Source organism: Phyllobates terribilis, unplaced genomic scaffold (genome assembly GCF_046119375.1).
Source record: "Phyllobates terribilis strain yellow unplaced genomic scaffold, ASM4611937v1 Scaffold_2__4_contigs__length_985480577, whole genome shotgun sequence".
Classification (NCBI taxonomy): domain Eukaryota; kingdom Metazoa; phylum Chordata; class Amphibia; order Anura; family Dendrobatidae; genus Phyllobates; species Phyllobates terribilis.
In genome coordinates, this window is record NW_027362762.1 from 338106615 (window position 1) to 338122624 (window position 16010).

The 16010-nt window shown below is 43.6% G+C and overlaps 1 protein-coding gene across 5 annotated transcripts in view; it reads right to left on the minus strand.

Annotated features, from left to right (window-relative positions):
* Positions 1-16010, minus strand: part of TMEM131 (transmembrane protein 131) — a 255588-nt gene that overhangs the window by 73457 nt on the left and 166121 nt on the right. For 4 of the 5 annotated variants that reach the window (XM_073664548.1, XM_073664549.1, XM_073664546.1 and 1 more), the window contains one exon: positions 14334-14402. The exons of the other annotated variant lie outside the window; for it this stretch is intronic. In XM_073664548.1, the coding sequence (XP_073520649.1) occupies positions 14334-14402 (69 nt within the window). The remainder of the gene's footprint in view (positions 1-14333; positions 14403-16010) is intronic. 5 annotated transcript variants of the gene reach the window in all.

Sequence of the window (16010 nt, forward strand, 5' to 3'; positions counted from 1 at the left end):
AAAAGTGACAATGCAAGTGACAGCTGACGATCACAAGACTGCACACAACTCCATGTATGCTCCATCTAGCCCAAGCTGTAGTGATCGTGTCTGGATGAAATTCTGCACATTTTAAAAACCAACTAGCAGCCCTAGTTCCGAAACAAATAAGTTTCGGAGGCTAGAAAAGTGTGCTCTACATAATAAAAACTAACTCTAATTACCCATGTTTATTTACTTTCAGCCTTTTTACACGATAAACAACAAAGTTGTCACAATTATTAAATTCGTAAATAGCATTACGGAAAACAAAAATGAAATTTAGAAGATTACAGAGACGTTTGCCAATTCAAAGAGTGAATTGCCGAGGTCAGATCGCATGGAAATCTCTCTGTATGCCTTATCACCTTCAGCTGATCCTGTTAAAATCTCTGCCTCAAGAACATTTCTATTCAATGATGTTACAACTAATCGTGTACCATTGCAGAGTCCTCGTTTTGTATTCAAATTTCTCAACAACATAATAATGCTGCCCACCTTAAGTCTAAGGCAATGACTTGGCATGCCTGATGGGGTTAAGCTATTTAAAAATTCAATAGGAAAATGTCCCTTTCATCGTCGTCATCTACAACAACAGAATCATCGCTCCAACGTCAGCTGATGTTTTTCTCGAACTCACCTAAACATTAAGCTCTTTGTGTAGTAAGGTTCTCCCACTTTGGTTATATTCCCATGATAACTGGTGACTTTTTGATATTGCGGATTTTCTGCAGCAATTCTGCACTAATTAGCTATATTAGTGTTTGTACACACGTTAAATGCACACATTTCTGCATCAAAAACATGTCTTGTTTTTGATACATTTCCACCCCCTTTTATTAGCCTCTATTCACAAATCAATATTTTTGATCAGTATTTCTATGCCAAAATTAGGAGCGTCTCCAAAGCACAGAACAGGTGTAAATCTTTCAGTAAGGCCATGTTCACACATTCAATATTTTACATCTGTATTTTTCACCCACTCCTGGTTTTGGCTTAGAAATATAGAATTGGTGACGTGTTTCTATTACACTTTTCCTCGGATTGTGCCACTTCTAGTTTTGGCTTACACATACTGAGGTAAAATACTGACCAAACACTAATGTGTGAATAAGCCCTTAGAGTGGGTGAAAAAAGCTGAAAGAACTGACACGCTGCAAAAAAATAAGCAGCATGCACATGAGATTTCAGAAATCTTATTCACTTAGCTGGGACAGTAAAGTGCTGCATTTTTCATGGAAAAATGCAACATATGAACATAAACCTAGTGAAAAAAACGCACTCAGTTTTTTTTAATCACCCTTTTTCCGGTGTGGCATTTGTCTTTTTTTGGTGTGTCAGGTTTTAAATAAAGCGGCTTTGTTTTGGACCCTTCCTGTTACTTAGCTTTGATAATACTTTACGGATGATGTCATGTGCTGATTACATGTTTTTTTTATTCCAGAAATATATTAAAAACATACCGTACATGCATTTTTTAATCTATAGATTTCCCGTATCTTATTTAAGTCTATGGGGGAAATCTGCAAATATAATGCAGGAGTTGACATGTTGCATATGAAAATATGCAATGGGAAAAAAAAAAAAAAAACCACAAAATATGCATTATGGGAGCATAGCCTACAAGTACGTCCACACTGGACATAACCCAGTGGAAAAGTCCCAAATTTGTGATAAAATCTTTACATGAGGATTTGCCACAGACTTCATCCGGGAAAACCTCATCCACTTTACAGCTACTGTAATGTGCTGCGGATTTCCCAGGTGGAAAATCTGCAAGCGTCTTTGCCCTGTGTGAACATAGCCTAAGTGTACCTGGGAATGATGCTCTGCTCTATGGTGAAATCCTCAGTAAATATCAGCACAAATTCACACGCTGCAGATAAAACGTCCTCACCGCAGGTCAATAAATGAAGCATGTGGATGAGATTTTAGAGTTTTGTGGATTTTCGAAAGCAATTCTGTGGCAGAAAATATACAGTGTCTAAAAGGTAGAACATGCCCTTTAGATGCCCATCTTTTTGTGCACACCAATATGAAATAAAGACGTTAGAGGAACTAACTCGAATTGTAAGGCCATGATTGAACATGGCGGATTTCCGCAGAACTGCGACTGCCATTTTTTAAATACACAGCATTACAACATAAGGAGCTTAAATCTAAGGGCCCTTAAACAGCTGGAACTTCAGTAAATCTTGAAGTGCATAGAATAATATATAATGATAGACAGGCTGAGCTGGAGTCCAAGGAAACCTGACAGACAAGTTCAGCAACGTGCCACCTTATGAAAGGTTGGCAAAGCAAAGTGCTAATTAATGAGCAATTTAGGAAGCTGGCCATTAGTGTGGATGAATAGGTTTGGGAAATTATAGTATAGAGCTGGAGATGGGAAATAATTCTCAAGAAAATAAGGTTCACAATGCTCTCAATTAGTTTAAACAAATATACATGGCAAGACCGTTCATGAAAAGTTGAAACCGGCCCTAGAACATGTATTCCAGCTGTAGGCACATATACTGTAGGCTAAAGGTTTATTTCGATCATCCCGAATGCTCTTATTCTGTAATATTATTATTGTCGCTGCACAGCAAATAATAGGAAGCTTTATTACCTCTAATTACTGTTGACGGCTGCATAATTGGATAGGTACCTGTGTGTACAGCCGAGGCGCCCTGTGTGTGCTTAATTAACTGAAGGCATATACTACAGGCACACACAACATAATAATGGTACAGTCATAACCACACTAGTCGTCGCTGACAATATCCATTAACCCAACGTCATCCACTCTTCTCTATGGGAGTGGTCAGGATAAACATATCAGGGATTACTGACAGTACCCCAACAGTGATACATGCATCTACAATAATAATAATAATCTTTTTATTTATATAGCACCAACATATTCCGCAGCACTTTACAATTCAGACAATTTACAGACACTTATCACTGTCCCCATTGGGGCTCATAATCTACATTCCCTCTCAGTATGTCTTTGAAGTGCGGGAGGAAACCCAGGCAAACATGTGGAGAACATACAAACTCCTTGCATATATTGTCCTTGGTGGGATTTTAACCCAGGACCCCAGCGCTGCAAGGCTACAGTGCTAACAACTGAGCCACCATGCTGCTCTTGAGAAAATCTAGAGAAAAATAGAGCGATAATACATTTTGACAAATGGTGGATGTTGAGAATATTCACGCATGCTTCTGTCTGTCACAAAAAAATCCCTTCTATAAGGAATAAAGATTTCAGGGTCATCCACGCACTATTGTAGTAAATATGGAGCCTAGTTATACACACTTAGTATGTCTACACAAGTATACAGCCATAATGCACGTGGTACAGCAAGGGCCTCATTTTATGGATTTCTACTATCGTTCCTGGTACTGGGTATAACACAAACCCAGTTTTTGCAAAGGACAACTGCTTCTGTCAGTAAATAAAGGTGCTGCCTCTAGTATTTGCTCAACCAGCACAGCTCACGTGATCTACCAGCAATGTCTCCCTTAGGCCTCATTCAGATAGCAGTGATTTTTCACAGTCACAAAAAAAAAAAAAAGTGTTTCACCATTATTTTGCATCCAATTTTCAGCAGTGAGTCAAGTTTTACCATCAGTGATTTTCAAGTATGAACAAGAAATAAAATGATAAAGCTTCTCCTACCCTCATATTACACACTGATGCCATCTATGTGCTGCCCGTGATTTTCACAGTGCCATAGACATGTCAGGGTAATTTTGATCTATAACTCTGATCAAACAAAAAACACGATCCGCAAGGGACTTAACTAGCACCATAGAATTTAATGGGTACACAATGACGGACGTCTGCAGGAGGCCTTATTAGTGTGTCTTGTATGTGCGGTGTGAGATGGATGCGTCCTGCCTGCTGTATATGTGGTGGGTGTGGAGGAGGAGTACCTGCAGGAGCTGACTGACCATGGTATGAGCAGAGCTGGGAGGACAAACTGAGAAAATAAGTGAGATACTATGGCAGAATATAAAAAGGGAGCTCACCCTCTTATCAGTCAGAAATCACGGGAAACACGGTGCACAGCAGCACTTGGAAGAGTCAATCCCGCATAGAAGGCCAAAAGGTAGTAGGGGATCCAGCACACGGGAGTAGATAAAAGCAATGGCTTTTTAAAAATCGTTAAAACATTTTGATCAGTGTATAAGAAGATTAGGCAAAAGATAACTCTTGTCCTATAGACCTTTTGCCTATTCTTTTTATGGAATATACAATGATCAAGATGTTATTAACAATTTTGGAATAAACATCGATTTTACCTACTCAAGTGTGCTGGATCCCCTACCACCTATGGCATAACTAAGTCTATTGAAAGGTTTTCCTTTATGATTAACAAAAATACTAAAACTGTAATGGCTGAGATATCAAGTAGAAACATACAGGAATGTGTCAGCAGGGCTTCACCTCCCAAACTATTAATAAGTCTATATAGGTCTTTCAAAGAAAAATCCAGCAATACCTTTACATGGCCTGTCTGTTCCTAGGTTACTGATAAATCAATGTTTGAATTGATATGCAAATGAGGCTGAAGGACTACTTGTAGATCTGAAGCCTCTGTCACTCCAGCTCTATTACCTGCATGGCGCCGCCACCTAATGTTTGACTGACAGCCTCTATGCTGTATGACTTTAAGACAGAAGAGTCATCAGCCAAGCAGGAGAAGGCGGCACTGAGCAGGGAATAGAGCTGGTGTGACAGAGGCTTTATATTGAACATAATCCTTCAGCCTCATTTGCATATTGATTGACGCACTGATTTCTCAGTAATGGAGGAATGGACTGGTCATGTAAACATATTTCTGGGCTTGTCTTTTAAAAGGACTATCTTACTACATAAAGAGTTTAATGTTGAGGTGAGTCTGAGAAAAACATCAGCTGACGTTGGAGCGATGACTCTGTGGTTGTAGATGACGACGATGAAAGGGACATTTTCCTATTGAATTTTTAAATAGCTTAACCCCATCAGGCATGCCTAGTCATTGCCTTAGACTTAAGGTGGGCAGCATTATTATGTTGTTGAGAAATTTGAATACAAAACGAGGACTCTGCAATGGTACATAATTAGTTGTAACATCATTGAATAGAAATGTTCTTGAGGCAGAGATTTTAACAGGATCAGCTGAAGGTGATAAGGCATACAGAGAGATTTCCACACCATCTGCCCTGGGCAATTCACTTTTTGAATTGGCAAACGTCTCTGTAATCTTCTAAATTTTATTTTTGTTTTCCGTAATGCTATTTACTAATTTATTAAGTATGACAACTTTGTTGTTTATTGTGTAAAAAGGCTGAAAGTGAATAGACATGGGTAATTAGAGTTAGTTTTTATTATGCAGAGCACACTTTTCTAGCTTCCGAAACTTATTTGTTTCGGAACTCTGGCTGCTAGTATGTATATATAAATAGTTTGGGGTGTGAATTTCTGCTGACAGATTCCCTTTTAAAGGTAGATTATGATATTAAAGAAATGAAAATAAAGAGGGATAATAAAGAGGAGATATATTTCATGACATTACATGCTTGTATGAACAGAAAACATGTTTATGTAAAAATAACGGTATTTCACCACATTTCCCCTTAGAGATTCATCAGCTGTGTAGACATGTCTGACAGTGAATATTTCCCCAATACTTCATTTTACTAAACCTTGTACACATGGCAAAATATGCTGACAGAGCCTTTGCGCCAACACATCAAGTCCTAGGGACTCCATATTGCAAAGCATTTACCACTACATGTGTCGCCACAGTCTTCTGTGTAACACTGCGCTTTCCTGTAGAAATAGTGCCGATGAAGTAGGCTATGTGCATACAGTTTTTAAGGGGGTTTTGGAGGAGAAACTCAGTGAAAACTCTCCAAATCCTCCTCCAAAACTTAGAGCTTCTGCCCAATTTCTGTTCCGAAAACTCTGCAAAAAGACTCTGTGTGCACATACCCTTATACTGGCTATACATGACTCATGAATGCTTCATTAGTAAGGTCCTGCTTTGTTTAATGTAAACGATAAATAAACCATATATGATCAAATACAATATTTCCATTGCCCATAATAAAAAAAATAGATACAAACATGTTTTTTCATGCTGGGGGGCAAGTACAGATTATTGTCTTTATTATTTACAGGGCATTCATACTGGTATTCTGACATGCAGACAAGTGTTCCATGAGGATTTATTTTTGGTTTTCCCAATTCTAACTAGAAAAAAAAAAATACCATTTTATGAATTTTGGCAAAGTTGTTCTGTGGGGGAAAAATCAATCTACAAATTATCTTAAAAGAAAAAAAATTAATAGTTTTGGACCGTATACTCTAGAAAGTCTTGTCTACCATCCAGACATCTGGCACAGCGATCTCCTTGTGCCTCGCTCACGTGTATTGTCACTAGCAGGCCAACCAATTAATAACTCCTAGTGTTTCCCAGTCACACAATAAACAATAATAATCGGCTTATCCCGTCTGTCTATCTAGGAAATCCCGCGTCGCTGATTGGTCCGGCCGCGGCCAATCAGCGACACGGGATTTCAGAAGAAGATGGCAGCCGTTAGCGGCTCATCTGCTGCTGATCTCCCGACGGTAGCCGCATGGAGGTCAGCGGAGATGCAGCCGGGAGATGACCGGCGCTAGCCGGTCATCTCCCAGCGGAAGTACCCGCACAGGCAGCGCCGCTTCCCAGTCCTCACTAACACGGTTCGCTGATTCGTCGCGGTCGGCGAGAAATTTAAAACACTGCTGTCCTGAATTTAAAGTAGTGCACAACTCATTTAAACACTGCTTCGCTGATTAGTCGCACCCGGTCGGCCGCATACATATTCTAGAATACCCGATGCGTTAGAATCGGGCCACCATCTAGTAAACAATAATGCTATGGGTTATATGGTATGGGGTCCAAACACATTGTACATTTATTTTTTTTTATAATCGGAAAACAGATTATACTCTTGGTATACATTATGTACCAGACAGACCCAATTGTACACTTGGCATATGTATTCCTGGTGCAAGTGTCCGTCTTGTATGTCAGAGACCCAGTTCATAGATGTGCTGAAGCGTTTTAGATATTTCTGTGTAAGGCTACTTTCACACTTGCCATACTCACAGAGGAAGATCATTTGGTCTTTGTCAGACAGGTTTAAGTCTATATACAGGTTTTTGCTTGTTTTTTTTTTGGGGGGGGGGGGGAATTGTGTAGCAGAATGCCCCACTTTCTACAGAGCTACCCAGTAAAAATGGAATGCCAGGCAGCATACATTTTGTAATGGTAGGTCCCTATAAGTCAGGGGTGGGGAACTTCAGGCCCGTTGGCCTTTTTCGGCCCTCGATGACCTTTTATCTGGCCCCCGGGCAGATTCCCAAGGACCGCAGTGCTCGAGCCTTCAGCTCTAATTTGACGGCTGTCTGCCATTTAATTTCTTCTTGCCTTGTGTGAGCGCACGCAGTGATCACTACTGAATGCTGAGGCGCATGCAATGAAAGATTACGTCCTGACACCAGTGCCAGCGTCAGGACGCGATTTGTACGGCCCCCTAAGGATGGTGTAAATATCCAAATGGCCCTTGGCAGAAAGAAGACTCCCATTCCAGATGTAAGTAATTGATATAAGATGTCTTTACAGCTGTGAACCTCTGATGGGCTCAGAAAAACAGATTATGAGCAGAGCACAATCACTAAGCTAAACTCAGATATGATGAAAATATGTAACAATTGGTAAAAGTTATAAAAATGTAACAAACTTGCTTGCGCAAATTTCTGCTGTGACTAGATGTCACATTTGAAGTTGTGAAATCAAAAATGTGATGGACAGATCATAAGTACACAAAAGCTCCCGTGTACCCAGGCGAGGAATGCTTTACATTTCTCCCCATGTACTACGGTCAGAGTTGTACAGTAACGTCATCCTATTTATTTGGCTCTAGCGAGCAGTATAAACAAGTTCTGCTACATTTTCGAGTGTGCTTTACATGAACAGTCTGTAGAAGGTCCACGTCCTCAAAGCGAGATCCACCAGTAACTGAAAACCGCAGACAATAGGCACAACCAACCACTACGGTGGGGGACATAAATCAAGGCCCTCAAAAGATCTGATAGGTCAGTGTCTGCTAGGCTTCCTTCACATGCACTTTATAAAAAAAAAAAAAAACAGCTATAGAAAAAACACAAAAAATGGGCTCCTCAAAATATTTCTGTACGACATGCAATATTGCATCAGACACTAAAGCTGGCCATACCCATAGCACGTTTATTTCATTAAGGGAGGTGGAAAACAAAGTTAAAGCCCAACATGCGCAACTACCCTTTCCCTTGACATCTGCCATTGGGGGGAGTCTGAAGGATCCTATACACAGGACAGGTCAGGACAACTTCTCTATGTGATTGGCTGGCACCAGCCAGATGTGGAGGTGACATGCCAACACCACGGAGGTCACCGCTCCAGCCAATCACACAGACGACATCACTGGAGTACAGTAAACAGAGACTGATGGGGTACCAGGGAAGCAATGGCATGGATGCAGAAGGGATGAATACGGAGAGTATAAAGCTGGCCATACACGTTAGAGGACTGTCGGCCGAACAATGCTTCAGTCAATCATTTGGCCAACAGCCATCTTAGATGGCTCTCATACACAGCAGTGCTCATTTGGCCGATCATTACTGTGTTTTTTATGAGAAAGTCACTGGTTGACATGTCAGCCTGCATCTCATCTCCGGGAGAACAATGTGATTGTCAGTCTTAAAGGGAACCTTTCAAAAACACTGCAGCTATGGGGTTAATTTATAGATTAATACTGTTATGAACCTTACTGGTGCCGTACTTAGAGCAAGACTGCCAGGAGTAAATTAACTTTATTCCTCCTGGCAACATTTGGTGTTCAGTCATGGGGGAACAATGACTGCTCCGCAACCAGCATCTTTTACTCCATACTTTCAGGTACAGAGAGCGGAAGCTGCCCAAAGAATCAGCATGTCGCTTCTTTTAACTGCTTCATGGTTTAAGAACCCTGAAACAGTTAAAAGAAGTGACATAAGATGGAACATGTGCACAGCAATGTGGTTTTGATACTGCTGTGCATTATGTTTGTTTTTATGGGGCATTTTTTGGCACTAAGAGAAAACCAAGTTCAGTCAGTTCACCCACTTGATTGTCGGAAGCACGGCATCAGCTGTGCAGCAGAGCGCCAAATCAGACGCAAGAAGATTTCCAGCTTCAGGTAAAAAATTCAACTTTTATTAGAACAAAACGTTTTAAGAGAGTAAATGCTTAACCACTGTCACCAACCTTTCCCAGAGTGTAATTATATGTAGACGCGTTTTGAACCACTGTTCTTATTCACTGCATGTCAATGCAATAAGCATCTACGTATAATTACACTCTGGGAAAGCTTGGTGACAGTGGATATGCATTTACGCTCTTAAAACGTTTTGTTCTAATAAAAGTTGAATTTTTTACCTGAAGCTGGAACCTTCTTAAGTTTCATTTTTTGACACTCTTTAAGGGGGACTCCTGGCAGAATCCGCCTGAAAAAGAAGCAGTGTGCACATAGACTTGCATCCAAAACCTAAAACTTGCCCCCACCATGTCCTACTCACACAGGTGTACAGCTCACTGCATTAAATGAAACGTGGCTTTGAGGATTTTTCAGCCTCTGGATACAAACAAGATGGTTTCGCTCCACTGACAGCAAGCAGAGTTTTGGAAAGAATAAAAGCACTAGTAGAAAGCTGAAGACGCTTTCATTATACAAGGATAAAAACCCATGTAACAATGTTATATGGAAATATATTAAACAGTAACTATTCCGGAAAACAATTCACTGTCTTGAAGACAGAAGAGGTAAAAAAAAGAGTAATTGTCATTCCAAATGAATAAGTAAGAGGAATCAGAAGACCTGTACATTCATTTACTTAGCTAGGTCTCACAACAAATAAGGTAATCTACTTTATTCCACTACTAGGACAACCCCTTCTCATACCCCAAGCTTAGCCCCGATAAAATAAAAAAGCTTATACTCCCCTCCCGTGCTGGCGGTGTCGGTACTCGCGATCCCGGGGCTCTGGTGAGGTTGTTGTGACACGTGAGCCTGGCGCCCAATCATCGCTGGCGTCACTGTCCCTGCCTTCGGACAAATAAAACATCAAGAGGAAGTCAGGGATGTGGCTGCTCTCTCACTTCCCCTTGATGTCAGATTTATCCGAAGGCCGGGCTAGTGATGCCAGGCTCACGTGCCATAACAACCGCACGAGAGCCCCGGGAACGCAAGTGCCAAAACCGCTGGAATGGCACCAGCACGGGAGGAGAGTATAAGCCTTTTTATTTCATTGGCACCAAACATTTAGATCAAGAAGGGATTATACTAGTATTGGACAACCCCTCTAACCGGCCCCTATGGTGTATTCAGAAATTGATATAAAGGGGTGCTGAGCATTATGTGCCAGCAGCTGAGGATTTTAACAGACTGCATTAAACGGAATCAGTCAACGTGTTTTGCAATGGAAGTAGTGATATGAACGGAAAGGAACTTGTTCCCCCCAATAAAATAAATAAATACTGCCAATTATGAAATAACTAGTATAGATGCCATATTCAATTTAGTCTAGGAGTGCACTGGTGGCACATCTGAACACTACAAAAAAGGTATCTTATTAGAAGACAATCACATATACCGACTCCCCACTACTTCCAGAAATGTGCTAACAGGTTCACTTACTATAGTCACAATGGTTTGGGTAGCCAGAACCTGTTGGTTTGGGGGTGGAATCCTGCTATTTATATGGGCATGTAGCTTTTTCAAAGTCCAGCAATACCTTTTCATGGCCAGTCCATTCCTCCATTACTGAGAAATCTGCATTTGAATTTATGTGCAAATGAGGTTGAGTAGTTATTGTAGCTCCAGAGCCCCTCACTCCAGGGCTATTCCCCGCCCAGCACTGCCTTCTCCCGCTGACTGACAGCCTGCATGCCCTGTGACTCCAGGCACAACAGCCAGTCCTCAAGCAGACAGAGGAGGTGCTGGGTGGGGAATACAGCTGGAGGGGCTTCAGGTCTACAGTAGCTCATCAGCTTTATTCGCACATCAATTCAAATGCTAATTTCCCAGTAATGGAGAAATGGACTGGGCATATAAAGGTATTGCTGGACTTGTCTTTAAAATGGATGAATATGCATTGAATATGAATAGTTGTGAGGTTGAAATCCTGCTGACAGGCACATTCCCCTAAAATACAACAAAGCTAACTGTCCCAAGCTATGATAATATTAAGCATAAAACATCTTTAGTGTTATTTTAAACAACTTAAAAATACAATCCATATATATAAGGAATTACGTTAAAATAAAAACTTCATATATTTAACAAACTTCATATAACATTGTATCCATATTAACATACATGGCAAACAAAAATAGACCCCAAGTTAGGCTAAGGAATGGTAAAATCATTAATAACTACATAAACATGGCTGTATAAACTCCGTCCATGTAGGACGCAATGAAGCATGTAGACATGCAGTCACTGATCACACATTGTTTTATGGCGTTACAGCATGGACATAAGACTAGCGTGGCAGAAATGTCTCTGCTGGGGCGGAGTGGGTACAGCATGGACATACGACTAACGCGGCAGAAACGTCTCTGCTGGGGCGGCGGGGGTACAGCATGGACATAAGACTAGCGCGGCAGAAACGTCTCTGCTGGGGCGGAGGGGGTACAGCATGGACATACGACTAGCGCGGCAGAAACGTCTCTGCTGGGGCGGAGTGGGTACAGCATGGACATACGACTAACGCGGCAGAAACGTCTCTGCTGGGGCGGCGGGGGTACAGCATGGACATAAGACTAGCGCGGCAGAAACGTCTCTGCTGGGGCGGAGGGGGTACAGCATGGACATACGACTAGCGCGGCAGAAACGTCTCTGCTGGGGCGGAGTGGGTACAGCATGGACATACGACTAACGCGGCAGAAACGTCTCTGCTGGGGCGGCGGGGGTACAGCATGGACATAAGACTAGCGCGGCAGAAACGTCTCTGCTGGGGCGGAGGGGGTACAGCATGGACATACGACTAACGCGGCAGAAACGTCTCTGCTGGGGCGGAGGGGGTACAGCATGGACATACGACTAGCGCGGCAGAAACGTCTCTGCTGGGGCGGAGTGGGTACAGCATGGACATACGACTAACGCGGCAGAAACGTCTCTGCTGGGGCGGCGGGGGTACAGCATGGACATAAGACTAGCGCGGCAGAAACGTCTCTGCTGGGGCGGAGGGGGTACAGCATGGACATACGACTAACGCGGCAGAAACGTCTCTGCTGGGGCGGCGGGGGTACAGCATGGACATAAGACTAGCGTGGCAGAAACGTCTCTGCTGGGGTGGAGTGGGTACAGCATGGACATACGACTAACGCGGCAGAAACGTCTCTGCTGGGGCGGCGGGGGTACAGCATGGACATAAGACTAGCGTGGCAGAAACGTCTCTGCTGGGGCGGAGGGGGTACAGCATGGACATAAGACTAGCGCGGCAGAAACGTCTCTGCTGGGGCGGCGGGGGTACAGCATGGACATAAGACTAGCGCGGGAGAAACGTCTCTGCTGGGGCGGAGGGGGCACAGCATGGACATACGACTAACGCGGCAGAAACGTCTCTGCTGGGGCGGCGGGGGTACAGCATGGACATAAGACTAGCGCGGCAGAAACGTCTCTGCTGGGGCGGAGTGGGTACAGCATGGACATACGACTAACGCGGCAGAAACGTCTCTGCTGGGGCGGCGGGGGTACAGCATGGACATACGACTAGCACGGCGGAAACGTCTCTGCTGGGGCGGCGGGGGTACAGCATGAACATATGACTAGGGCGGCAGAAACGTCTCTGCTGGGGCGGCGGGGGTACAGCATGAACATATGACTAACGCGGCAGAAATGTCTCTGCTGGGGAGGAGGGGGTACAGCATGGACATAAGACTAGCGTGGCAGAAACGTCTCTGCTGGGGTGGAGTGGGTACAGCATGGACATACGACTAACGCGGCAGAAACGTCTCTGCTGGGGCGGCGGGGGTACAGCATGGACATAAGACTAGCGTGGCAGAAACGTCTCTGCTGGGGCGGAGGGGGTACAGCATGGACATAAGACTAGCGCGGCAGAAACGTCTCTGCTGGGGCGGCGGGGGTACAGCATGGACATAAGACTAGCGCGGGAGAAACGTCTCTGCTGGGGCGGAGGGGGCACAGCATGGACATACGACTAACGCGGCAGAAACGTCTCTGCTGGGGCGGCGGGGGTACAGCATGGACATAAGACTAGCGCGGCAGAAACGTCTCTGCTGGGGCGGAGTGGGTACAGCATGGACATACGACTAACGCGGCAGAAACGTCTCTGCTGGGGCGGCGGGGGTACAGCATGGACATACGACTAGCACGGCGGAAACGTCTCTGCTGGGGCGGCGGGGGTACAGCATGAACATATGACTAGGGCGGCAGAAACGTCTCTGCTGGGGCGGCGGGGGTACAGCATGAACATATGACTAACGCGGCAGAAATGTCTCTGCTGGGGCGGAGGGGGTACAGCATGGACATAAGACTAGCGCGGCAGAAACGTCTCTGCTGGGGCGGAGGGGGTACAGCATGGACATACGACTAACGCGGCAGAAACGTCTCTGCTGGGGCGGCGGGGGTACAGCATGAACATATGACTAGGGCGGCAGAAACGTCTCTGCTGGGGCGGCGGGGGTACAGCATGAACATATGACTAGCGCGGCAGAAACGTCTCTGCTGGGGCGGCGGGGGTACAGTCGAACGCTACAGTCTACCTTGTGTCTGTGTCTAAAATACTGTTCAAAAAATGTTCGCTTTAGGGTATGTTCACACAGAGTTTTATTACACGGTTTTTGAAGCAGATTCTCCATATCCGTGTAATCACACAGTAATTAAAGAGAATTTATGTTGATTTTGAAGCAGCAAACAACCTCTGTGTGAACATATCTTTACCAGCTTAAACAGAACACAAACAAAAGATACAGTTATTTGTACTGATTTAGACACAAGCCCTTATCCTGGTCCCAGATCATAAGAAACAACCATGCTATGTAAGAAATAAGAAAAGCATTTCAGAAATCAGCATAAAACCACCAGAGTCTGGAATATCTTGTATTTATTTGAAGCAGCTTAACTAGCACAAGAATACCCAGAATGATTGATGTCGCCAAATTAATATATGAAAAGCCTTAGGAGAACCTGCCAGATACAGTAGAGGAAAGCAAGCAGAGGTAGAATTAGGAGGAGGCACATGTACTTACTGTTCATGGAAGTCTAACATTGGTGGCTCAAACCGTATTGGCCTACAATTCCCTCTGTGTAAGGACACACTGTGGAAAAAGAGAAAAAGTCGTAATAAAAGGCACAATGGAGAGCCCATGTTGTCTGCGGAGACGACTGGTGCACTTGCAAGTTCCTCTCACAATGAAATGCCCAAAGGACAACACCAGCTACTGCTCAAGAAGGGGGAACCTGACAAACTAGTTTGGTTAGAGCAAGAGCTGCTGCAGCTACTGAACCAACCCACCTGGTAACCCTGTTTATAGAAACCATATGGTCCTGTCCCCATGTCCCTCTTGTATCTAGTCATTGTGTCCATGCGGCGTTCCTCTGACACACATGCTGCTCAGACAGTAAACACACAAGTATTTTGTGACAAAGGGAGCCTGTCATACAAGAGCGCAGCTAGAACTGTGTGAAATAACTAGGAGGGGAGAGGGAAACTCTTCAGATAACTTTATAATAATATAGTAACTGTAGGAATAATATAGGAATTAAGCTATACTCCTCATGTGATCACAGAGCAGAAGAAGCAAAACTTGTGGTGCAACACTAATAATCAGCCCATGATATGACGCCTACAGTACATACCCTACAATGAATAGACCACATGTACTGACAATAGAAGCCAATACTAAGCTCAGCAGCAATCAATGGCGATTACTAAATAATCGTCACTCCAGACAACAGATGTGTAATGACAAAATGGCAATACATTTAGATAAATACAGTAGGTGCATGACGAAACTGATCACTATCTGCAATACGAGAGGAGTTATGGAAAGTATTTCAATATCTCACAGAAAAGATATTTCAGCAGTTTCATTCTGCATCAGCACATAAGTATCAGATCTAGCACCGCTACAGCCACGGGAGAAGAACACAAGGACATGGCACACGGTGCAGAAATCACTTACTACAGGAGAAAAACATAACATGCTGAGAATAAAGGGGCTGCCTCATGCTATTAAATGGATAGAACTGCAAACGGTTTGTAAAAACGAGAAACCTTGCAATTTACTTAATAAAAATCCTCTCCTTTCTCAGGTTCTCAAGAACAGAGGGATTTTTACTTCCATACTTTACACAGTTACCGACTTCAGAGGTGGTCGGTTTCCAAGGCAAGGAGCAAAGGCTTACAAGCTGTTGTACAGCTTGTAAGTAGGGTTGTGGAGTCGGAAAGCCAAACCACCAACAGAGACTCCTCAATTTCCCCGACTCCCTTCACTACTCAGCATGTACATAAAGTGCAACACAGATCCACTAAAAGCCTAAATCCTAAGATCAGGAATAGATCAGACATTTATAGGACATTTCATAACTTTCCCACATTCTTAGGCTGTGTGCCCACTATGCGTTTTTTAAGCGTTTCCGCAGCAGCAATTCCACCGCAGAAACGCTTAAAATACGCTTGGTAGAAGGTCTGCCATGTTCCCCAATGATAATCCGCATGTGCTGTGCACATGCTGCGGACATTTCCGCTGCGGATTACCATTACGGAAAAATCCGCAGCACTACCAATTATTTTGCGTAGTTGCGGCATTTTCGCCGCCATTGAATCGCTTAATATCTGCATGACTACATTGTGCACATGCAGATATTAAGCGATTCAATGTGCGGATGGTACCAGAGTCTGGAGAACTGGAGAAGAGGAGACT